The sequence below is a fragment of the Xenopus tropicalis genome, chromosome 9 (genome assembly GCF_000004195.4).
Source record: "Xenopus tropicalis strain Nigerian chromosome 9, UCB_Xtro_10.0, whole genome shotgun sequence".
Lineage (NCBI taxonomy): Eukaryota > Metazoa > Chordata > Amphibia > Anura > Pipidae > Xenopus > Xenopus tropicalis.
In genome coordinates, this window is record NC_030685.2 from 83,042,334 (window position 1) to 83,067,401 (window position 25,068).

Here is a 25,068-nt window from a genome sequence, read left to right on the forward strand (position 1 = left end):
GTGCACAATCTCTCATTGCCTCCATAGGAGCAGCGTCGGCCTCATTACTCTGTCGGATTCCTTTCCTTATAACCCAGGGCCGCACCGGCACCAACATCACCCAGCCTGGCCCTGTCTATAGTAGTGAGATACACAGAGCTAGTATGGCATTCGCTGGCACAGGGCGGCACGTAGGGCTACTCACTAGGGAGCACATAGGTGGCATCGGCTGAGACCTTCATGGCCAGGGGCAAGTGGGAGATAGGACTGGTGGGAAGGGCAAGTGGGTGTGGCATGGATAAGCTTTGGGAGAGTAAAGGTGGCCATACACTAGGTCATCTTTGCACCCATGTGCCCACCAATATCAGAGTAATCCAATCGTCTGGCCCTCAGGCCAAGCAATCGAATTGCAACAATGGGAATAGGACCCATAAGAGCAAGGACTGCATCCATCAGCTGATGGGAAAATGGGAAAATCAACCCTGGACAATTAACATCTGGTTATTTTTAGGCCGGGTATCTGTTGGGTAGGCCTGTCGGGGGTCCCCACACAGGAGCAGATAAGCTGCTGAATCAGTCTAAAGGTGGCCATACACGTAACAATTTTCAATCTTTCGTGCAACCATCGGTCGCACAAAAGATCGTTCCCACCCTCCACAGATGTTCAGGGTTGAATTGTCAGATATGGAGGTAGAAACAATAGAAATTCTACCTCCTTCCGCCGATTCAGCCCTGAACGTAGACTTTGCTTGGGCTCCTTCAATGGCACCCAATCAAAATCTTTTAAACTGGGCGATCGACAAACCGACCGTTATCCGCAGCCTTTTGCAATATCACTCGCCTCATTCAGCCACCATACACACACCGAATATCGTACGAAATGAGGTTTCATATGATATCATCTGTGCGTGTATGGCCCGCTTAAAGAACCAAATGGGCAGCTTAAATCTGACTGTGTATGGCCACCTTTACCCAGGATTGCCCACTGTGAGCCTTATTTCTGGCTCTAAATCCTCAATCTTTTTTTACCCAAGAGCCACATTCAATTGAAAAAAGAGTTTGGGAGCAACACAAATGAAAAGAAAGTTCCTGGAGGTGCCAAATAAGGGTTGTGATTGGCTATTTGGTAGCCCCTATGGGGACTGGCAGCCTACAGGAGGCTCTGTTTGGCAGTACATCTGATTGTTATTTAACCAAAACTTGCCCCGAGCATAGAATTCAAAAATAAGCACCAGCTTTGAGCAACATCCGAGTGGTTGGTGAGCAACATGTTGCCCCCAAGCTACTGGTTGGGGATTACTGCTCTAACTGATTGGCCAAACAAATTGAGAGCCTGCCAGGACATTTCTCTCTGTGGCCAGCAGAGGGCGCCACAATGATTCCTAAGATCCTTGGCTGAACCCTCCCCAACTGACTGAACCGGGGTGGGGGTTAATGCAAATAGACTCAAGTTTAATCCGAAGCCAAGTAACTAAATAAATATTTCTGAATATTAGAATAACCCTTTCATGTCAGGGCAGCACTTTATCTATAGTGTAACAGGTAACGCGGGGTCGGAAGCACAAATGGGCACAAACTAATTGTGACCTCTCCGGCTGTTACTTTTGGCACAACCTAAAACACATTTCGTATTTATTTTCTCTCGGAGCAAAGTATTTGATTTTATCACAAGCCCACACACTAAACTTGTACCCGACCCTGCCGGCTTCTCCTGCTGAAACCCACGCCAGAAGGAACATGGAGACAGTCCGGCCCGACTCTTTAAAGGGGATGTTCACCTTTGAGTTAACTTTTGGTAACATTGAACAATTTGCAGTTGGTCTTATTTATTTATTATTTGTAGTTTTTTAATCACCTTAATAATTGTTCAGTAGCTCTCCAGTTTGGAGTTATAATGGCTATCTGGTTGCTAGGGTCCAAAATACCTTAGCAACCAGGGCCCCAATAGAAGAAAATGTCAAGGACGTAAAGCAGGGAGTGCTTATATGGATAAATCCATATGCTGTGTGCAGACTGTACCCATACAGTACCTTCCAGAGTCTTTCTGCACCAATTTGTACTTGTGGGCTGAGCCCCGTCTACTGTTCATATAAGCAGTGCTAATGTTAGGGAATAGGAATGCGTTGCATTAAGCTGCATTAATTGGTCTTCATTATTTATTTTAGTTTTTTAAGAAACACAAAGAAAAGAAGAGCAACTGCAAATTGTCTTACAACATTACTGACTGCTTAATACTATGTCAGTTTAAAGGTAAACGATGCCTTTAAGTAAAGAGGTTGAGCAAGATTTTAGTTCCCCTTTAAGCACCGAGCACACAGACAATCTTACCGGTGCCGGGCAGTTCTCTGAGCATACAGGGTTCTAGGTTTTACCTTTAATAAAGGGAACTGCCAGAAAAAGGAAGCAGAAAGTTTTTTAAACCATATTGGTTATTTACAAACTGGGGAGCAAATACAACAAATAAGAAGGGCCCCTTGTTATATGTATATGAAATTATAAATAAGCCCCCTACCTCTGCCATGAAGGATTCCTGGAATTTCAGTTCATCAAAGACTTCTGTTTTCAACCGACCTGCAAGGTAAATGTCTCAAATCAGCAAATATCACCCATAGAATGGATCAGGTACACTCAGCTATACACATAATCGGTGCCAAAGGCTCTTATTCTAGGGGTTTGGGGTCGACCAGGCCCGGACTGGCAATCTGTGGGTTCTGGCAAATGCCAGGGGGGCTGTAAGGTGCCATAGACACTCACTATTTATTGGGCTGGGGGGGCTGTTTGTGCCTCTGGGTACTGGGAATGCCAGGGGGGCTGTAAGGTGCCACAGTCACTATTTATTGGGCTGGGGGGGCTGTTTGTGCCTCTGGGTACTGGGAATGCCAGGGGGCTGTAAGGTGCCATAGACACTCACTATTTATTGGGCTGGGGGGGCTGTTTGTGCCTCTGGGTACTGGGAATGCCAGGGGGGCTGTAAGGTGCCACAGTCACTATTTATTGGGCTGGGGGGGCTGTTTGTGCCTCTGGGTACTGGGAATGCCAGGGGGCTGTAAGGTGCCACAGACAGTCACTATTTATTGGGCTGGGGGGCTGTTTGTGCCTCTGGGTACTGGAATGCCAGGGGGGCTGTAAGGTGCCACAGGCAGTCACTATTTATTGGGCTGGGGGGGCTGTTTGTGCCTCTGGGTACTGGGAATGCCAGGGGGGCTGTAAGGTGCCACAGACAGTCACTATTTATTGGGCTGGGGGGGCTGTTTGTGCCTCTGGGTACTGGGAATGCCAGGAGGGCTGTAAGGTGCCACAGACACTCACTATTTATTGGGCTGGGGGGGGCTGTTTGTGCCTCTGGGTACTGGGAATGCCAGGGGGCTGTAAGGTGCCACAGACAGTCACTATTTATTGGGCTGGGGGGGCTGTTTGTGCCTCTGGGTACTGGGAATGCCAGGGGGGCTGTAAGGTGCCACAGACAGTCACTATTTATTGGGCTGGGGGAGGCTGTTAGGGCCTGTTTGGGTACTGGGAATGCCAGGGCCTATATTGAGTGCCAGTCCAGGCCTGGGACCCACAAACAGATCCCCATTAATACAGGTAAATTCTTCCTACACTTTGGAATACAATTAGCAGTCTCACCGCGGGTTAGAACAGCTCCACTGTCCTGATACTCCTGAATCTCAGCATCTTTCTTCCCCAGCAGCAGGTACAGCTCCTGATTCTGCCTCTCCAGCGCCTCCGCCATGGACATCAGAGGGTTAACAAGGTGGCGACAGACCTGCCCAGGGAAGAGAAGGTTAAACCAAAGAAGAACTGCACAAGAATTGGGTTACCTGAATCTTTAGCAAAAATTTCCCCAAATTTCCTCTGGAAATGTATGGAAGTGTTAATCACAGATATGTGCGGATTCATTTAGGGCCCGAGGGCCGGGCTGTAGCGGCTCATATGGTTAAATCAGACTGATGGAATTCATAGTGGGTCTCATGGAGTTAAAGGGATTGCATGATAGGTAATTAGGGATTTAGACCCAATCAAGCATTCTGATCATTTTCAAGCCAATTTGGCTTCTAGAGGGAACTGATAAATATTAAATTATATGATACAGTAGTAATAATCGCAAAGGCCCCGGTGTAGGATACCCAGCACCCACACAATGGGTTAGGAATTAAAATTAATTTAAATATAAAACAAATCTAAAGCCCATATATATATATATATATATAGCATACTATCCCTTTAACCTCAGCACCCTCTGTATTACACAGTCTAAACAGCCTGCATGCAGTTCAGCTCTGAGCAGATTGGACCTGGGACTGATCTGCCCAATCAGATGACTATGGCAGTGCTGCCCCATCCAGTCTGAGCTTGGCCGGGGCAGGTACAGAGAATGGCACAGAGACACATAAAGAACCAGGGCTTACGGCTACATTCATGCATATACACCTTTTTTGGCTTATTCCGTAGAACTTTTTATATTTGTTTCTCGTTACATAAGATTCATTTCATTCACTGGTTTTGGCGTAACAGAACTCCACTTTAAGAAGTAGTTTCTGCAGATAAAGAGAAGTTGGCTGCAGTTTAGGTGTAGAGAGAGCGCCCTCTAGTGCCTGATTTCTATATGAGGCCCATGTGCAGAGCTGGATGGCTGAGGATGGAGTAGCAGTTACAGTGGATGTAGATAACAAGAATTATCAAAGCATTATGGTGCAAACTGCAACTCTCTACATCTCAGAGGGTTTTGCTTAGGCTAAGACTAAGAATGACGCAGTAAGCTTGTACAGTATCCCATTCCAGCCAAACAATATTAACCTAATAATAACCTAAAAACCATGTATAAGTTTTCCCACTACACTCTAGGTGCACTTTCCCATAGCAACCTGATTCCTAACTGCCCTACACTGATAACTGGTCAACCCTTCCGGTTGCACTGCAGCAATAAAAGCTAACAGATGATTGGTTCCAAATACATGTGTTTGACACCTACACAAATGAGCCCCTTTGTCCTTCTTCACTTGTTTTTTTAGTTACAAATCATCTGATGGCATTTTTAAGTGCAAATGAATTCTTTGTGGGTCGCAGGAATTGACCAGTATGTAGTTTTACTTTTATGACACTGGGAGATAAATGTTCATATAGGATTAACTCGTCCTATAAAGGGTAAGTTCATTCGGGATAAAGTAGCATCCCATTATCATTAGCCTCTCTGAGCGGCAAGTCTGAACTGGCAATTAGTGGGTTCTGGCAAACGCCAGAGGGGCTGCTGTAAGGTGCCATAGGCACTCACTATTTATTGGGCTGGGGGGGCTGTTTGTGCCTCTGGGTACTGGGAATGCCAGGGGGGCTGTAAGGTGCCACAGACAGTCACTATTTATTGGGCGGGGGGGCTGTTTGTGCCTCTGGGTACTGGGAATGCCAGGGGGGCTGTAAGGTGCCACAGACACTCACTTTTTATTGGGCTGGGGGGGCTGTTTGTGCCTCTGGGTACTAGGAATGCCAGGGGGGCTGTAAGGTGCCACAGACACTCACTATTTATTGGGCTGGGGGGGGGCTGTTTGTGCCTCTGGGTACTGGGAATGCCAGGGGGGCTGTAATGTGCCACAGACAGTCACTTTTTATTGGGCTGGGGGGGCTGTTTGTGCCTCTGGGTACTGGGAATGCCAGGGGGGCTGTAAGGTGCCACAGACAGTCACTCTTTATTGGGCTGGGGGGGGGCTGTTTGTGCCTCTGGGTACTGGGAATGCCAGGGGGGCTGTAAGGTGCCACAGACAGTCACTATTTATTGGGCTGGGGGGGCTGTTTGTGCCTCTGGGTACTGGGAATGCCAGGGGGGCTGTAAGGTGCCACAGACACTCACTATTTATTGGGCTGGGGGGGCTGTTTGTGCCTCTGGGTACTGGGAATGCCAGGGGGGCTGTAAGGTGCCACAGACACTCACTATTTATTGGGCTGGGGGGCTGTTTGTGCCTCTGGGTACTGGGAATGCCAGGGGGGCTGTAAGGTGCCAGAGCCTACTTTGTATCCCAGTCTGGATCTGCCAAGGGGAATCCTGTTCCTCCCAAGTATTAACTAAGAGACAATTTGGACTCTTGCGCCGATAGGTTAGGCAGGGGCAGAGCCTGGAAACGACAGAGGTTTTCCTGCTGCATTGAAATATATGGACCTAAAAAAGCACATTCATGAAACTAGAGCAGCACTCTTGCCGCCATGCTATAGTACTCTCACTGTGCTGCAGCACTCTCGCCACCATGCTATAGCACTCTCACCATGCTGCAACGCTCTCACTGTGCTGCAGCACTCTCACCGCCATGCTATAGCACTCTCACCGTGCTGCAGCACTCTCGCCGCCATGCTATAGCGCTCTCACCGTGCTGACTTTGGCCTCTTTGCAGTGGAAGTTCCAGTAGAAGGGAAGGCCAGAGAGCTGACTCTTCACCTGCAGCACCAACTCTGCCTCTGTCCTGTGACAAGAGAAGACATTCTGCCCATTATCCTTGGAGTCCAGCGCGGGAAAGACAATCTGGGACAAGTACGAGAGGAAAGAAGAGACTGGGGCTTTCAGGCGCTTGTTTAGTTTCTGCAGAGAGAGGGAAAAGGTAAATGACTTAACTCTTGTGCATCACTGAGTTTATTGCCAGATGTTCACAGCCCTCCTGTTAGGAACTACAACACCCAGCATCCTCTGAGAGCATGAATTGAGCATTCAGATCATTAGAGACACGGAGGGTACCCTGGTCAGATCAGAACCCAGGCCACTGTATAGCTCAGGCACTCAGTGATGATTATGTAATTATTGATATTGTTCTGTACAGAGAATTAAAAGGGCGGTTCACATTTTCACCTTTTTATTTAACTTTTCGTATGTTATAGAATGAACAATTCTAATTCAATTGGTCTTCATTATTTATTTCTTATAGTTTTTTAATTATTTGCTTTCTTCTTTAAACTCTTTGCAGCTTTCAAATGGGGGTCACTGACCCCGCCAGCCAGAAAACTATTGCTCTTTTTTTAAACTTTCTTTTTTCTATTCAGTCCCTCTCCTATTCATATATCAGTCTCTCATTCAAGTCACTCCCTGGTTGCTAAGGTAATTTGGACCCTAGCAACCAGATAGCTGTTATAACTCCAAGCTGGAGAGCTGCTGGACAATTATTGAAATTATTAAAAAAAAAAAAAACACAAATAATAAAAAATGAAGACCAACTGCAAATTGTCTCGGAATATTACTCTCTACATCATACTAAAAGGCAAGCCCTTCTGCTTGGCACAGTAACAGCTGCTAACCTGATGCCTTTAGGTCATAATGGAGCCCTAACAAGGTGCCCCCTCTGTACTGACCCTCGCGCGCTCCTGTATGGCGTCGGCCTCCGCTTCCTCACACCACACGCTGCTGAGATCAGACAGGAGCAGGGCATAGCCGGACTCTGCAAAGCAAACCTTCCCAAGGAAAGTGCAGTCTCCGATTCGGAGCGTCCTCCATGGCAGCTGCAGGAGTTGGGCGTCCGTTCCTTGCGAGAAAGACATGTCCTGTGTCCGATATACAATGACAAGCAATGGTTAATGGATTAGGAGACACGGCCATCACTTTAATAAGACTGCTGACTGTGCCGCAGTGTTTCATGCGTCGGAACCAGCAGTGCAGAGAACATAATGTTTCCAATAGCAACTACATTTACAGATAAAATTAAACCACTGCAAATGTGTGATTAATGTATACTGGGGGGTAGCTATTTATTGGTACCACTTTGCTGCAAAGAGCCAAACCTCTATTCAGGCTGAAGTTATATTTACTTTTTATTTAACTGCCTAAGAAAGAATTGGTCCAAAGGGAGAAAGTGTAAAGGAGGCTCAACCCCATCCCTAGGGAGGAGAACAGCCCACAAGCTGAAAGCAGGATTAATAAAACACTATATATGTGGGAAGTGCCCCTAAAGTATTTCATGGGGGTTTCTCAGAGGATGATGGGAGCTGTAGTTCACTACAGTGTTGAACAGTCACAGCTCAAGATATCATTAATATAAGGACATGGAGATTATATATGTGTACATTATTACCCACCTAGAGGGCTCTTTAATGATACAGAGCTGTTAATATATCCTTCCCCCTGCAACCTAAGCCCCCTACCTGCTGCCTCCGGGTCCAGCTGCTGCACCTTCCGGCCAGAAACACAAACACACGATAGTTCCGGGTTTCAGAGAAGCGTTCGGTGCACTACAACGCCACCTGCTGGTAGTTACGCTAAATGCAGGGTTTGGGAAAGCGCAATGGAAACAGATATCGGTAAATAGAATTATTATTATTAACATTTATTTATAAGCGCCAACATATCCCGCAGCGCTGTACAATAAGTGGGTTTCATACATTGGACATACAGAGTAACATATAAAGCAATCAATAACTGATACAAGAGGTGAAGAGAGCCCTGCCCAAAAGAGCGTACAATCTACAAGGATATATAGAATAATATTCTGAGACAATTTGCAATTGGTCAATATTTTTTGTCATTTGTAGTTTTTTTATTATTTCAGTTTTTGTTCGGCAGCTCTAGAGCTTGGAGTTGAAGCAGCTGTTTGGTTGCTAGGATCCAAATTACCTTAGTAACCAGGGCATGGTTTGAATGAATGAAAGAAAAGTAACAATAACAATAAAACTGGAGCCTCACAGAGCAATAGGTTTTGGCTGCCGGGGTCAGTGACCCCCATTTGAAAGTTAAAAAGAGTTAGAAGAAGAAGGCAAATAATTTAAAACCAATGGAAAACAAAGAACAAAGACTAATTGAAAAGTTGCTTAGAATTGGCCTTTCTGTAACTTACTAAAAGATAACTTTTACTGATCTGACTTTATTTACCCCCTTTACTGATCTAGAAAGTGACAAACTGCCTATCAGCCATGCTGTGGTGGGATAATACTTCTAGTGCTGCAGTGTCGTGGGCGGGGCTATTGTGGATGTGGCCCTCCAAAGGCTTTTTATGGTCCCCAGTCTGCTTAATGGCCCCATAGACTTCATTGTATGACATCATTAGTGGCATAACTATAAAGGAAGCCGTCGGGGCCCCCCCTGTCCCTCGGGACAAAAAAACATTAGGATAGGGGTTGCACAGGGCTGCCAGCTTCTTTAGGTTAGGGGCAGGAAGTGACATCACTTGGGGTGGGAAAATTGGCAGGCTAGGCAGGGGAATGGGCCAGTGGAGCAGGGGAATGGGCCAGTGGGGCAGGGGAATGGGCCAGTGGGGCAGGGGAATGGGCCAGTGGGGCAGGGGAATGGGCGAATGGGGCAGGGGAATGGGCCAGTGGGGCAGGGGAATGGGTGTGTGAGGCAGGGGAATGGGCCAGTGGGGCAGGGGAATGGGCCAGTGGGGCAGGGGAATGGGCCAGTGGGGCAGGGGAATGGGCCAGTGGGGCAGGGGAATGGGCGAATGGGGCAGGGGAATGGGCCAGTGGGGCAGGGGAATGGGCGTGTGGGGCAGGGGAATGGGCCAGTGGGGCAGGGGAATGGGCGAATGGGGCAGGGGAATGGGCGAATGGGGCAGGGGAATGGGCCAGTGGGGCAGGGGAATGGGCCAGTGGGGCAGGGGAATGGGCCAGTGGGGCAGGGGACTGGGCCAGTGGGGCAGGGGACTGGGCCAGTGGGGCAGGGGACTGGGCCAGTGGGGCAGGGGACTGGGGCAGGGGAATGGGCCAGTGGGGCAGGGGAATGGGCGAATGGGGCAGGGGAATGGGCAGATGGGGCAGGGGAATGGGCGAATGGGGCAGGGGAATGGGCAGATGGGGCAGGGGAATGGGCAAATGGGGCAGGGGAATGGGCAAATGGGGCAGGGGAATGGGCGAATGGGGCAGGGGAATGGGCGAATGGGGCAGGGGAATGGGCCAGTGGGGCAGGGGAATGGGCCAGTGGGGCAGGGGACTGGGCCAGTGGGGCAGGGGACTGGGCCAGTGGGGCAGGGGACTGGGGCAGGGGAATGGGCCAGTGGGGCAGGGGAATGGGCGAATGGGGCAGGGGAATGGGCAGATGGGGCAGGGGAATGGGCGAATGGGGCAGGGGAATGGGCAGATGGGGCAGGGGAATGGGCAAATGGGGCAGGGGAATGGGCAAATGGGGCAAATGGGGCAGGGGAATGGGCGAATGGGGCAGGGGAATGGGCAGATGGGGCAGGGGAATGGGCGAATGGGCAGGGGAATGGGCAAATGGGGCAGGGGAATGGGCGAATGGGGCAGGGGAATGGGCAGATGGGGCAGGGAAATGGGCAGATGGGGCAGGGGAATGGGCGAAGGGGCAGGGGAATGGGCTGATAGGGAAGGGGAATGGGCGAATGGGGCAGGGGAATGGGCAGATGGGGCAGGGGAATGGGTGAATGGGGCAGGGGAATGGGTGAATAGGGCAGGGGAATGGGTGAATAGGGCAGGGGAATGGGTGAATAGGGTGGGGATAATGGGCAGAGCAGAGGCTGGCCTCTATATAAAAGGGGGTAATCTGCCATGGTAAGAATCAGGGAAGGGAGAGATTATAGGGAGGGTTGCCACCATTACAAATTTACTTGCCAGTAATACTGGCACCGGCTCTGGCGATTTGCCAGCTAGGCCAGTCAAATACCAGCTAGGTGGCAACCTTAGGTGTGCACTAGTTATCCACTTAATATATATAATTATAAATACAACTTGCTCATCCCAGTGGCCAATAGTTTGTGAACATTTAGAAACCCAAATGGACCACTTGTACTTGAGCAGGGCCTGGTACCCCCAAGGGATACAGAGAGCTGAAGTTCTGCAGCAGCTGGAGGCTTTTCCTTTTGTATGTTGCCTTTTTTTCTGCTTTCTTCCATTAAATATAATACACGGCAGGTTACAACCGAACATGGCAATAAATGGGACAGGTTTCCGTACAAGAACTGGGGAGCTCTGATTTTATTTACTTGGGGATCAATGTCATTCCCTGATGTTATTTAATACAAGGTACTGCCAGTTCCCAACACTCCATGTCAATGAGCCACAAACAACCTCTCAGCCAATCAGAATGACACATTAGTTCTAACAAATAAATAACTGTTTATTGATACAATGACATGGATGAAAAGATAAGGTCCACCCCCCTTTACCAGAGGCAAAGCCAAGCACTTTCCCATTTAATGCCATAGAAGGTGACTACTAGTGGTTTGGGGCAATTAGATCGGTAATCCCTGAGAACATTGTGTAGCCACAGCCCTAGAGAGCTCTGTTGGTTCCGTTCAGGCCTCTATGACCCAATATTACTTTAAATATTATGTATTACAGCACTGAACTCTGAGGTGAGCGTGTTTCTGTGGTCTCTTCCCTGGACAGACAAGGCTGCTGAATATTGTTACACACTGCTGTACTCAAGGTGCAAGGAACGTGCACAGAACACAAGGCTGGGAGGTTCCAGGTCCAACAATGACAAAGTCTGGAGATGTGGATCCATGGATGTTGGCCAGCTGTCACCTTCATCCCAGTTCTGGGTCTTTTCCTGAAGGTTTAGCTTTGAGTAACTTTTCCACTTCCACCGGCCCTTCAAGACTCACATGAGATGGGGGGAAAAGCTGGCTAAAGGGGTACACGGCAGGGAAGGGCCTAGTTAGAGCATTGGGAAGGCTGTATGACTTGACCAGTTCTTCCTGACGGGCCTTCGGCGTGTCTTCCCCTGAGACTGGGACCCAAAACGTGATGAGCGAATGCAGACCTCTCTCCAGCAAGGTTCCTGTAGGCACAGGTAGTAACACAACATATAGATGATGAGGTTTAACAAGAAAGGCTTCCATTTATCATGTTCAACTCTAACAATCTACTCAGACCAGTGATCCCCAACCAACCAGTAGCTCAGGGCAACATGTTGCTCCCCAACCCCTTTGATGTTGCTCACAGTAGCCTCAAATGAGGTGCCCATTTTTAAATCTCTCACTTGGAGACAAGTTTTGGAAGCTCAGAAACACAGTTTTACTCCAAACAGAGTCTCCTGCAGGCTAGGAGTCCATATGGGGCTACCAAATAGCCAATCACAGCCCTTATTTGGCATCCCCAAAGAACTTGATTGTGTGGCTCACCAACACTTTACATCTAAAGGTGGCCATACATGGGCCGATTCGGCAGCTTATTGGCCCATGTAGGGGCAGAAACGACGGCCATACCCGACCGATATCTGGCCTGAAATTGGCCAGCTATCTATCGGGCAGGTTAAAAGATTTAGTCGGATCGGGGACCGCATCGGCTTGTTGATATGGCCCTGAACTGACTGTGCCATTGCCGCCATTAGAATTCGATCGTTTGGCCCCAGGGCCAATCGAATTAGCCTACATTTTCCCAATATCACCCACCTGTAGGTGTGGATATCGGGGGAAGATCCTCTCGCTTGGCGACCTTGCCAAGTGAGCGGATCTTAACGTGTATGGGGACCTTTAGTGTGGAAGGGTTGAACTTGATTACTTACTAAGCAATTGTACCCCTCACCTGGGATAGTGTTTTCCAGAACAAAAGAAAATAATCCCCCAAGGAAGGTTGGAACTGTCAATATGGACAGGAGAAACAAGTCAAGGATCGGCCAACCTGCAGAGAAAATGGGGGACAGAGCACGTTACCCCACATGCCGAGGAGTAGATAAAGGCATAGAGTCAAGGTGAGCTCCATCTCTCACCAGTGGCTAATTGGCCTGGATCTGCTTCCAGCCTGCGTGGGACAAGCAACGCCATGAACACAGCAAACCCCACGATGAAGATGTTCCTTCCCGAGTCTATGTCTGTGTACAGGAAATAGGAGACTCCCGCACCCACCGCCATGGAGTAGGTAATGCAGAAGACTCCACCTGTAGGAAACACAATGGTTTTATTTTTGGGCATAGCCATTTCCATATGGGGCATGTTCCAAGAGAGGGGGAAAGGAGCCCGGAGAACTGTTTGCTAGGTAGGCTGCAATGGTGCAGGTAACTGTAACCCAGTAAGTATGACTATTAGTCTATCTATCTATCTATCATCTATCTCTCTCATCTATCTATCTATCTATCATCTATCTATCTGTCTATCATCTATTGATATTGGCAGGTTGAGCAAGCTTAAGGTGGCCATACACGACTTGATTTGGGCCCTTTAGACTGATTCGGCAGCTTATCTGCCCATGTATGGGCACCCCTGATGGGCCTACCCAACCAATATCTGGCCTAAAATTTGCCAGATCTTGATCAGGCAGGTTTGATCTGGCACCTTTAGGTGGGCATATTTGGAGAAGATCTGCTCATTGGAATATTCCTGTGTATGGCCACATTCAGGCAGTGTTTTTCAATACCGATTTGTTGAATATTTATAGCCAATCAGAGCACCGGAAGGTTCTAATAAATAGAACAGCCTGAAGCTAATTGGATCACTAGCATCCTGTTATGGATACACCAGTTTGTAGCCGACATTCAAACATTGGGAATTCAGGCCATTGGCCAACCCCAACAGGCAACACTTTAGGGGCCTCATTTACTAGCATATGTTTGCAGCCAGTCACATCTTTGCTTTCATTTTCAGTAGACAGAACAAAGCTAATTGCTGATTGGTTGCTCTGTAAAACTCATCTTCTGATTCCTAGAATATTTTTCATTTCTAAAGCTACTTGTATAGCACAGTTACACATTTAGCCTGTTTGTAAAATGAAATATTTAGCTTAGGGTGGGGGGGATAGGTGATTGGTCAGGGATTTTTTTTTTTGCTTTTTGTTTTTTCAGATTTTTGCTGAGCGTCCAGAAGACATATTACGGAATACATGAAGTCAAATGGAACGTACCGTGTACAGCAAAGGGGATACTCATTAGGAACTCGCACAGTTTGGGCGAACACCCCAAAACAACAAACAGCAGAGCACTAAACTGCACAGAATGGCGGGACCCCACCTGGCAAAACAGCATTATTACATCATCAGAATGACTCGCCATGACATCATACTCACATACTAACATCATCAATCAATGGCTGAGTGGGGTGGGGGGGTGGAGTTCATCAGAGATGGATTCCCAGCATTAGATTTCATTGCCCAATCATGTAGGGTGATACAGTTGTGCGTAAACCAATCAATGGCTGAGTGGGGTGGGGGGGGGATGGAGTTCACCAGAGATGGATTCCCAGCATTAGATTTCATTGCCCAATCATGTAGGGTGATACAGTTGTCCATAAACCAATCAATGGCTGAGTGGGGTGGGGGGTGGAGTTCACCAGAGATGGATTCCCAGCATTAGACTTCATTGCCCAATCATGTAGGGAGATACAGTTGTGCATAAACCAATCAATGGCTGAGTGGGGTGGGGGTGGATTCCCCAGAGATGGATTTACAGCATTAGATTTCATTGCCCAATCATGTAGGGTGATACAGTTGTGCATAAACCAATCAATGGCTGAGTGGGGTGGGGGGTGGAGTTCACCAGAGATGGATTCCCAGCATTAGATTTCATTGACCAATCATGTAGGGAGATACAGTTGTGCATAAACCAAAGCAGTTTGTTACCTGTGTGAGTCCAGCCAATCCGGCATTGGGGATACTGGATCCTGCGCCGCAGACACTACCCAGAAGGCCAGACAGGACGTTCCCAACCCCTTCGATGGAGATGCCCCGGTTGGAGGCGTGCCGCGGGATGCTGGGGCAGCGCAGGACCCGAGCACATACAACATAACAGCCCATAGAAGAGACAGTAGAAGTCAAAGCCATAGCGATGCCCACACTGAGAGTCTGGAGACTGAACTCGGGCCAACCCCAGGCACCTGCAGGGAAGGGCCACGGCATTAAAGGGGAACTCCGCCCAAACACAACTTAAGCTTTTTGAAAAGTAAACATAATTTCAAGCAACTTTGCAATATACATCAAGTAATCAATATGCAGCCTTTTCATGATGTTGGTTTGGAACAGTTCCCTAAGCCCCGCCCCCTGTTCCCTAAGCCCCGCCCCCTGTTCCCCTGCTGATCTGGCTGACTACTTTGTGACTCAAATAAATGTAACAGTAGTCGCCTGTCCTCAGTCTGCCTCCTCCCAATCCCACAATCCCCTGCACACGTGATGTCAATAAGGAAAGAAACCTCTCAGTGCAATGCATTGTGGGCTATGTAGTTCCTGCATGCTGGCTGTAAGCTGTGGTGTTGTAACATGAATGTTTTATTCCCTCCTCCCCTGCCAGGATTAGTCTAAGAAGTCACTGAGAAATTCCCAGGCCCTGAGGGAATTTGCCTGCTATCCATTAGGGATCATATTAATTATAATTAGTGATGAGCGAATTTTTCGCCGTTTCGCGGATCTTTTCAAAGATTCGCGGATTTTTCGGCGAAGCGAAACGGCGAAAAATTCGCGAAACGGCGCAAATGTCGTGCGACAAAAAAAATTGTCGCCCGCGGCTATTATTTTGTCGCGCGGCTATTGTTTCGTCTCCCGCGGCTATTGTTTTGTCGCGGGGCTATTATTTCGTCGCGCGGCTCTTGTTTCGTCGCCCGCGGCTCTTGTTTCGTCGCGCGGCTCTTGTTTCGTCGTCCACGGCTATTATTTTGTCACGTGCTATTGTTTTTGGACGTGCGGCGAATTTTTCCGCGGCGAAATTTTTCATCCGTTTCACGAAACAATCCGCCAATGGCGAAACGCGGAAATTCGCCGCGAATCCATGCCTGGCGAAACTTTTCACCCATCACTAATTATAATCCATAAGAGCAGTGCCCATGGCAGCACTAACAGATGCCCTTATGGGACCGGGATGAGCGCAGAGATGATAGCGGCACTGATTGGCACTACTATGGGCACCCTGTGAGCCCCACCAGTGAAAGCTCCTGTGTTGCTCTGGGGTCTATGGGGTCAGCTCATACAGAGTCCCTAGCGGTGCCTGTGAGCCAAATCTGAAAAAGTGGATTTGGAGCATCCCTATAATTTACACATTGGTGCAGTAAGAAATGCTTATAGATTGGGCCCATAAACAGTACTCAGCAATGTACCAATCAAAGATTGCAGAAATAACTATTTCACCTCTTTGCATGTTTTTTACTGGCCATAGGGCTGCTCTATTGCAGGGATCCCCAACCAGCGCTCCCCAACCCCTGGGATGTTGTCCCCAGTGGCCTCAAAGCTGGTGCTTATTTTTGAATTCTTGGGTTGGAGGCAAGTTTTGGTTGGAGAAAAATTCAGTATAATGCCAAACAGAGCCTCCTATAGCCAGTTCATATGGGGCTACCAAATAGCCAATAATAAAATCATTCTTTTAGAATGTAAGCTCTTGCGAGCAGCCCCCCCCCCCCAGTGTCTCTGTTCCTCATCCAATGTAACCACAAACCCTTTTTGTGAATTGTTTATATGTACATGTTAACTGTTTTGTCTTTTGTACCCCTCTATTCAAGTGCTGTGCAAATTGATGGCGCTATATAAATAATAATAATAATAATAGCCCTTATTTGCACCCCCAGGAACATGTTTTATGCTTGTGTTGCTCCCCAAGTCTTTTTACACTTGAATGTGGCTCATGGGTAAAAAAGTTTGGGGACCCCTGGTCTATTACTTTGCGTGCACAGCAGCCTTATTCGGATAAAGTCAGTGCCCCGGTTTCTCCAAAAATGATAATTCAGTCAGTATTATCTCTGTGTAAGTGCATTCTTATTTTATAACACTCTACTGAACTAGATGGTACTTAGAGCTGGATACCTCCCTTCCTCAGTGGTTCTGACTGTACAGAACCCTTAGGGCTAAACAAGTCACAGAATTACCTATATAAATACCTATAGATGGGACTTGAAACCAAGGGTTCCGTTGGGTATTGTTCTCTCCAAGACCAGAGAGAGAATCTTGCCTTGGGCCTTCTACCAACATGGATCCATTGTGGCCCAATCTGTCAGTAACAGGGAATGCTGGGAGCTCAGCGGTGTGATCCAGAACTTTAGAGGCAATTATGATGCACGTAACTGGAATGAATATCTGTCGGGGGAAGCAGTGATATATATATATAGGGGAAGTAACAAGGTTAACAATAAAGAGACAAAATAATAAAGATTAATGGAAGTTATTATTATTTCAGTTTATTGAAGTTGCACATTCCATTCTGGGACATCCCAGTTCTTATGTTATAGGGACTGCCATGGGCTCCATTGGTGCCTCCTACTGTCATGGCCACCCATACTTCGTTCTGCCCAGTCCCATGATCCATTACGCAACCATTTGGTTGCGTAATGGATCATGGGACTGGGCAGAACCCAGTATGGGTGGCCATGACAGTAAGAATGACTTAAAACCACTATACTCAGAAACTTTACTGATTTTTTTTAATTAGAAAACATTTCTGCCCAAAACAAGCCCCTCATTAACAGCACATTATATTTAATTATTGACCTACTGACAACATGCGGAATATCGGCGCGTATTTCTTTCTCACTCCCTCCTTCCTCCTCCATGTGCAGACAGGCAGGTAGCAGGAGCGCAGCGTCTGGGACAGGAAGGCAGTTAGCGAGATGAGTCTATAAAATAGAAGCGCCACAAGATCATCTGCCATTTCTATCCGTGTCCCTTTATAGTGGTAGTGGGGCCTGTGGTTATAACTGCCCAACCAATAGCCCTTCCCAGAGGCTATTATCCCCCCCCACTGCTACTATAGGCACCATCTCTCCCTACTATACCTGGTATCCCACAGCCCCAGTCCCTTCCCAGAGGCTATTATCCCCCCACTGCTACTATAGGCACCATCTCTCCCTACTATACCTGCTATTCCCACAGCCCCAGTCCCTTCCCAGAGGCTATTATCCCCCCACTGCTACTATAGGCACCATCTCTCCCTACTATACCTGCTATCCCACAGCCCCAGTCCCTTCCCAGAGGCTATTATCCCCCCACTGCTACTATAGGCACCATCTCTCCCTACTATACCTGCTATTCCACAGCCCCAGTCCCTTCCCAGAGGCTATTATCCCCCCACTGTTACTATAGGCACCATCTCTCCCTACTATACCTGCTATCCCACAGCCCCAGTCCCTTCCCAGAGGCTATTATCCCCCCACTGCTACTATAGGCACCATCTCTCCCTACTATACCTGCTATCCCACAGCCCCAGTCCCTTCCCAGAGGCTATTATCCCCCACTGCTACTATAGGCACCATCTCTCCCTACTATACCTGCTATCCCACAGCCCCAGTCCCTTCCCAGAGGCTATTATCCCCCCCACTGCTACTATAGGCACCATCTCTCCCTACTATACCTGCTATCCCACAGCCCCAGTCCCTTCCCAGAGGCTATTATCCCCCCACTGCTACTATAGGCACCATCTCTCCCTACTATACCTGCTATCCCACAGCCCCAGTCCCTTCCCAGAGGCTATTATCCCCCACTGCTACTATAGGCACCATCTCTCCCTACTATACCTGCTATCCCAAAAGCCCCAGTCCCTTCCCAGAGGCTATTATCCCCCCACTGCTACTATAGGCACCATCTCTCCCTACTATACCTGCTATCCCACAGCCCCAGTCCCTTCCCAGAGGCTATTATCCCCCCACTGTTACTATAGGCACCATCTCTCCCTACTATACCTGCTATCCCACAGCCCCAGTCCCTACCCAGAGGCTATTATCCCCCCACTGCTACTATAGGCACCATCTCTCCCTACTATACCTGCTATCCCACAGCCCCAGTCCCTTCCCAGAGGCTATTATCCCCCCACTGCTAATATAGGCACCATCTCTCCCTACTAAACCTGCTATCCCACAGTCCCAGTCCCTTCCCAGAGGCTATTACCCCCCACTGCTACTATAGGCACAATTTCTCCCTACTATACCTGATATCCCACAGCCCCAGTCCCTTCCCAGAGGCTATTATCCCCCCACTGCTACTATAGGCACCATCTCTCCCTACTATACCTGCTATCCCACAGCCCCAGTCCCTTCCCAGAGGCTATTATCCCCCCACTGCTACTATAGGCACCATCTCTCCCTACTATACCTGCTATCCCACAGCCCCAGTCCCTTCCCAGAGGCTATTATCCCCCCACTGCTACTATAGGCACCATCTCTCCCTACTATACCTGCTATCCCACAGCCCCAGTCCCTTCCCAGAGGCTATTACCCCCCCACTGCTACTATAGGCACCATCTCTCCCTACTATACCTGCTATCCCACAGCCCCAGTCCCTTCCCAGAGGCTATTAGTAAGGGAGCAATAGGATGGATTAATCACTGGGTGAGATACATACGACAAGGATACGGCCCAGTTTGTTGAGCAGAACAAGGCTGCTGGTTTGTAACAAGAGAGGCCAATAATGGAGAGAGCGCTCGCTAAAATCACCGGGCCGCAGTTCTGTAGGATCCAGCCGCACAGACCGGTGACACCAAAGAAAGCCTGGAGCCCCCCTGAAACCACAAGTGCCCCAGAAACCTGCAGGAAACAAGAAATAATGACTATTTACTCAAACTTGTTTCCGGTTTTTTGCCCCTTAATGGACCCCCCTATAGTGACTGACCCATATGGTCCCAGTTTGTAGAATGCTTTACCCACCTCCTTTACTGGTTGGGTGCCTCGGTGCAGCTTGTCACACCCATTGCCCTGGCAGAACAGGGATCTGGTGGTGTCTGTAGGAAGAGGAGAAGGGTAAGTAGGAAGGATTTGGGAAATTCATTTGGGCAATAGAATAGATTATTGTATCCATGTTATGTTGCGCTAGTACAATAATAAACAACCTTAGGCAATTTGTATAGCGTTGGCAGAGGGTTGCTGGGAGTTCTCCAGTTTCTAGATTAGAATGCCAAGCATTTCCTACCCATGATCTGTTACTTCAAGTACAACTTGGCTGAATTCAGTATTTACACACATTAAACCTGATTAATCATTAATTATCTGTCCCCAGCTTCTACTCTTCATGGCACAGAGCTAATGAGCTTGAGTTTGCCAACATTACTGGCACGCATTCATCCTCTGGACAGATTGGCATTTTCATAGAACACATTTGTGCCTTCCTATTATACTTGCTCCTCACTAATGTCTACGAAACAGGGGTTAATGGGACCCTGGCACACTTGGCTATTGCCCATTGCCACCCGTAGTGTCGGACTGAAATGCCAGGGGGCCACCAAAAAACCTTGGACCATGGGCCCATTGCTAAACTATTATTCCTCCTCCTCTTCCTCAATCTTTTTATTACCCTAGTCTCTTTTCTCTACATACTGTACTATTCTTCCATCTATTAAGCCACTTTGTTCCCATACAGAAGTGGGCATTGACCATGAAATAGGCCAAATACTTAGAAGCAAGAGGGCCCACTGACACATGGGCCAACTGGGAGTTTTCCTGGTATCCCGGTGGGCCGGTCCAACACTGACCATCCTCACCTTGGATTCTAAAGTTCCATGGCCTGGTTCTGCTCAAGGGACACTCTTTGAGTTGCAGTTCCAGAAGACTATGATGCATTTGGTGGGTGGGGGTGGGGGGTGGCTGATTGCACAAAAGTATTGAACTGCATTGAACTTTAGTGGTCACTCCCTTTGTTGCAGTTCTGGGGATGCGCTCTTTGGTGGGGGATATCAATGCAGTTCTTGAGGCTGAAGGAGCTATAGTGGGGGTTCTGGATGCCTTTGATACAAGCACACTGTAGCCCTTGGCTCATTAGTATTTACATGTTTATGGAGGTATGAGTTCCAACCCAATACTGTACTTATACTTTTGGCCTTCAGCTCTGTAAAGTTCGGCACATCAACTCACCATTCCTGGAGGTCTCGTTACTTGGTTGGTGCTTGCTGAGAATCAGCGCTGGGATAAGTAATTCAAAGGTGGGAGCTTGGACAAGAGGCAACCTGAAAGACAAGAGAGCAAATTCAAGAGACTTCACCATGTGTCTATCTATGGATGAGACAATGCTTCAAGCCTGTGTGCCCAGTTATGTTGCCCCCCCACATTCAAAGAGAAACCATTATCTGAAAAATATACCTGGTGCCAAGGCCGCTCTGCAATGAGGTGGCAATGCCACATGCGAAGAGGCTGTTGGCCAGTAGCCGACTCTGCTCCTGAGGGGCCAGGGGACGAGCTTGGAGGAGAAGGTAATGGCAGGTACAGAGCAGGGAAGCCTGAACCAACAGGTGCTGGGGGAGAGAATCAGAGTTCATATACAAAGTGAAATTAAACCCATTACAGAATAAATTACACAATAAAAATACCACATCCCCCCTTACTGTCATGTCACATGACCCATGCACCGACCCAATAGGAGCTTCCCCTCAGCTCTATACCTAGAGTAAGTGGCCTAGGGCACCTTTTCTCTATAGAGGCCCCCAACCTTTATTATACAAGAGTTGGGGAGCAACACAAGCATAAATAAAGTTCCTGGGGTGACAAATAAGGCCTGTGATTGGCTATTTGGTAGCCCCTATATGTACAGCTGTTTTTTTTTTCAACCAAAACTTGTCTCCAACTCCAAGTCAGAAATTCCAAAATGGGCACCTACTTTGAGACCACTGGGACCAACAGCCAAGGGGTTGATGAGCAACATATTGCCCCCGAGCCACTGGTTGGGGCTATAGGTACTCTGGTCTATAGGTACTCAGTGTCCATGTATAGTAAAAACATTAAATCTAAACTATCATTCAACTTTTACATTTCTTCCATTTGGGTTAAAAAAAAAATCAAACCATAAAAACCATTTAGCGTCTTCGCCCCCCCCCCATGCTTATAAACCCTCGCTAGCGATTCTGCCTAACTGACACTTGCCCCCCTGTCCCTTTAAGCAGAAAATCCCTGATTATCCCAGGAATGTGTTTATGAGCACAGATGCCGCGCCAGATACAGACACTAACGGGTATTTCCAGCCATTATCTGTCACACGGGGGCATGAATGTCACAAAGCTGCTAAATCCAATTAACATTTCTGCAGTACCCGACTCATAGGCAATTTAATGTCCAAGAATAATTTTAAAGGGTAACTATGCCCTGCATGTGAGGATTGCATAACTCTGCATGGCACTAGGGGTGTCTGCCAAGGGTTTTGCTTCCTGCTTGTGTATCGGATATCAGGTTTATTGTGCCCCCAGCCTACCTCTCATGTGGGCTTTGTGCATCTAAATGAAAGATGTTCCCTTATGAGTTGTATTTAGCATCAGATAAAGGGCTGTAGCCTGGCCAGCACTGATATACGGTTATTACTGACACCATCTTGCTCTGCTCTGGCTACATTGCCCCTACTGAAGCCAACTTCCTCTGCTATAGGCCCTATGGTTGCCATATTGTTCAATTCCATCCATCTCACTGTACCGTTGCCATTCCAGCCTATGAGAACATCTTGCCCTACTTGACCAGCTATCCCTTCACTCTTCCTACCTACAACGGATGCTCTGCGGGACCCCCTACTGGGCCTTAACTAAACACAGAATGGAAAAACAAAACCCAAAAAAGAAATTATTGACTCTGTTGGGCACGTGGCAGGGAGTTACTAATTAAACGCCAGCCCTGCTGATCAGAGCTTTTTGACTTGTGTAACTTTACGCTCATCGCTTCTGCTGAACCCGCACACCTGCCCCCCCAGCTCTCGATTCACTTGAATCAGATTTGTAAAAGTGGGTGACAATGGGCAATGGCAACTGGGCCCACCATTACTGACCGGAGGGGAACACAGCAAATTTCTATTCACTTGTAAGAGCACATTTGTCAAAGAGTAACAATAGAGTCCACAATAGTTGAACAGAGGGGAATATACCAGCTCTTTATTCGCTTGGATTAGATTAGCAAGAGAATATTCATCAATGGGTAACAATAGAGTCCACCATAGTTGAACAGAGGGGAACACGCCAGCTCTCTATTCGCTTGGATTAGATTAGCAAGAGAAGATTCATCAATGGGTAACAATAGAGTCCACCATAGTTGAACAGAGGGGAACACGCCAGCTCTCTATTCGCTTGGATCAGATTTGCAAGAGAAGATTCATCAATGGGTAACAATAGAGTCCACCATAGTTGAACAGAGGGGAACACGCCAGCTCTCTATTCGCTTGGATCAGATTTGCAAGAGAAGATTCATCAATGGGTGACAATAGAGTCCACCATAGTTGACCGGAGGGGACAACATCAGCACCATATTCACATATATATATACATAGGATTCATCCACAGGGGAAACCTCCAGCAAACTTTACTTTCACCACAAACAGGGGTGGGCTCTATTTTCACCCTCTCCAGACCTAGCAGGACTTGCACTTGTTTGTACAAAGGAGGGTCCTGCAAGGAACCAATTTTTCAGACCAACACAAGACACGGACATGTGGCCCACAAGCTGCTTTCACCCACTACCCAACCCAACCTGCAACTGCCTTATCCCCAAGCAATCCACGACCCACTGACCACCATTAAACAGGAAGTGCAGTTGCTGCAAACTGGAAGTGACATCATCAGAAGTGGGCAGGGGTAGAAAAAAGTTTAAAAAAGTGTAAAAAGGAGTAAAATATAGATAATATAAGGTAAGAAATATGGATAAGACCCCCAACCAGACTCGCTAACCACCAACCTGCAAAATCCTACCCGCAGGGTACCCACTTTTCTTGTAGGTAACCCCTGGGTAAGCTCGGGTACCTGACCCACTGCAGGACTCTAGTACAGTCACAGATCTATTTGGGGGCCAGTCTGGGCTCCCCAATACAAAAACATCTGTTAAGTTCAAAAGTAGGACACCATAAAATATAATTACCAATGAAACAATGAATGTAAAAAACTGAATTTTTTAAAAATATCCCAATATATATTGCAGTAGGAATAAATAATAAAGAATAACCCCCGAGCATTGATGCTAAAAAGGAACGATGGCGTGTGTAGGGTGTGGGGGGGGGGTAACATCAGAGTTTTTGTCCCTTTGCCAGGAGTTATGCAATGTCACATAAAGCGGAGCAGAGTTGTCAGACTTACAGTAGCCGGATGGGATGGGCCACAGACTCCACCCCCTTCATTATGTCACAGGCTGAAAGGTCAAAGCAACAGTTGGCTATCACGGGCCTGCCAAAATCCCATACTCAGCACTAATGACTTCACAATTAAAATCCAATAGACCAATCATTTTCATTTCATTATAGTTGAGCCAAAATGTATGAAATTAACCATGAAGGGAAAGTTAAGCTTACAGTTAGAAACCTATTTAATTTACAATGAAGATTATTTGTATTAAATTAAATTAAAAAAGGTGTGCCAACTTGTGATAGTGATAAACAGAGCACAGCTTGAATGTAGCTCCAACATGTTGATGGGTAGGACAAATTTAATTCTTAAAGAAACCCTTTCCCTGTCGTCCGACCTCCAGTACCCACCCAAACAGCTTTCCTCTTCCTCTTGTCATGGAAAGGAAACAGTTAAACTACTCAATTATGATGATGAGGAGGATGAGAAGGAGAAAGACCATTAGAGGAATCCAGAAGGTAAGTTGAAGCCCTGGTTAAGTCATACATTTACTTGCCCTTTACGTAAGTGAAAGTCTACAATTTAGACCGATCTAGAACAATCGGAAGCTTTTGCTTTGACTTCAGGTCTGAGAGACAGAATAGAACGTAAATAAATTAAAAACTGATGGGACCCCCTATTGGCTACAACCTAGAAGCAATTCATTCTTTATCCAAGTTCACCCAATTTTTGTTGAGGTGTTTATGTACCTGGATTGCAAAGAAGAAGCTGAGCAGCCAAGGAGGCGAGTGGTGCGGTCGGTAGGAGGAGACCCGGGAGGTTCTGGTACCACAGCAGATCACAGACATTTTAGCCCCAGCGGATCTGCCTTGTGGAAGAGCCTTGGAGCCAGCTTACAAGACGCCTACATGGGAGGAGGTGGGTACCAGCAGGACTCCTACCCAGTGACCCATCTGGACTGAAAGCTTGTTTGCTTCCATTAGTCCCATCCTCTGATTAGCTATTAACATGGATGTTCTGGCTGCCTGCACATTGGTTTTCCAGTAACCCGCGGCTCCCTGCCTGGGCCGGCCCTACGTAAGGGAATTTGCTATGGGACTCAGCACTTTACTACATGGCAAGAAAAAATGATTTTTGACAGGAATAAAGCATCGTTTTCTGTAGTATAGATGTCATCTTATCCAATACCTACTAAACAAACACTATAATAGATACTGAAATGCTGATTTGAACCCCATATGGTCACCATAATTGCCCAGGACTAT

At 47.6% G+C, this 25,068-nt stretch overlaps 2 protein-coding genes across 4 annotated transcripts in view; both read right to left on the reverse strand.

Annotated features, from left to right (window-relative positions):
• nhej1 (non-homologous end joining factor 1) overlaps nucleotides 1-8,194 on the reverse strand; it is a 63,339-nt gene extending 55,145 nt beyond the window's left edge. Inside the window, exons 1-5 of one of the 2 annotated variants that reach the window (XM_031893506.1) lie at nucleotides 8,089-8,194; nucleotides 7,303-7,491; nucleotides 6,332-6,541; nucleotides 3,607-3,745; nucleotides 2,492-2,550 (exon numbers count right to left, since the gene is read on the reverse strand). In XM_031893506.1, the coding sequence (XP_031749366.1) occupies nucleotides 2,492-2,550; nucleotides 3,607-3,745; nucleotides 6,332-6,541; nucleotides 7,303-7,488 (594 nt within the window). In that variant the 5' untranslated portion in view covers nucleotides 7,489-7,491; nucleotides 8,089-8,194. Of the gene's footprint in view, nucleotides 1-2,491; nucleotides 2,551-3,606; nucleotides 3,746-6,331; nucleotides 6,542-7,302; nucleotides 7,492-8,022 lie in introns of both variants that reach the window. The other variant, XM_031893507.1, reaches the window with a different exon arrangement.
• A 2,793-nt stretch (nucleotides 8,195-10,987) lies between these two features.
• slc23a3 (solute carrier family 23 member 3) lies at nucleotides 10,988-24,752 on the reverse strand. 2 transcript variants are annotated; one of them, XM_002933961.4, is made up of 12 exons: nucleotides 24,553-24,752; nucleotides 20,862-21,013; nucleotides 20,637-20,728; nucleotides 19,437-19,510; nucleotides 19,135-19,316; nucleotides 17,294-17,414; nucleotides 16,683-16,878; nucleotides 14,446-14,699; nucleotides 13,732-13,837; nucleotides 12,605-12,772; nucleotides 12,421-12,516; nucleotides 10,988-11,674 (listed from the first exon to the last, which is right to left on the reverse strand). In XM_002933961.4, exons 1-12 carry the CDS (start codon nucleotides 24,649-24,651, stop codon nucleotides 11,421-11,423), a joined length of 1,794 nt encoding a protein of 597 aa, XP_002934007.2. In that variant the 5' UTR covers nucleotides 24,652-24,752; the 3' UTR covers nucleotides 10,988-11,420. The 2 variants fall into 2 exon arrangements, with proteins under 2 accessions (XP_002934007.2, XP_012826889.1); XM_012971435.2 differs by having other exon boundaries at nucleotides 16,671-16,878.
• Nucleotides 24,753-25,068: the final 316 nt, after the last annotated feature.

Bases quoted from the DNA above. Each gene is read 5' to 3' on its own strand.
- slc23a3 (XM_012971435.2), bottom strand. From the start codon at position 24,651: ATGTCTGTGATCTGCTGTGGTACCAGAACCTCCCGGGTCTCCTCCTAC. The intron at 14,700-16,670 runs GTAATTCTGTGA...CCTTCCCTGCAG, and splicing joins ATCTATAGGTATTTATATAG to GTGCCTGGGGTTGGCCCGAG. The intron at 12,517-12,604 runs GTGAGAGATGGA...TTTTCTCTGCAG, and splicing joins TCCAGGCCAATTAGCCACTG to GTTGGCCGATCCTTGACTTG.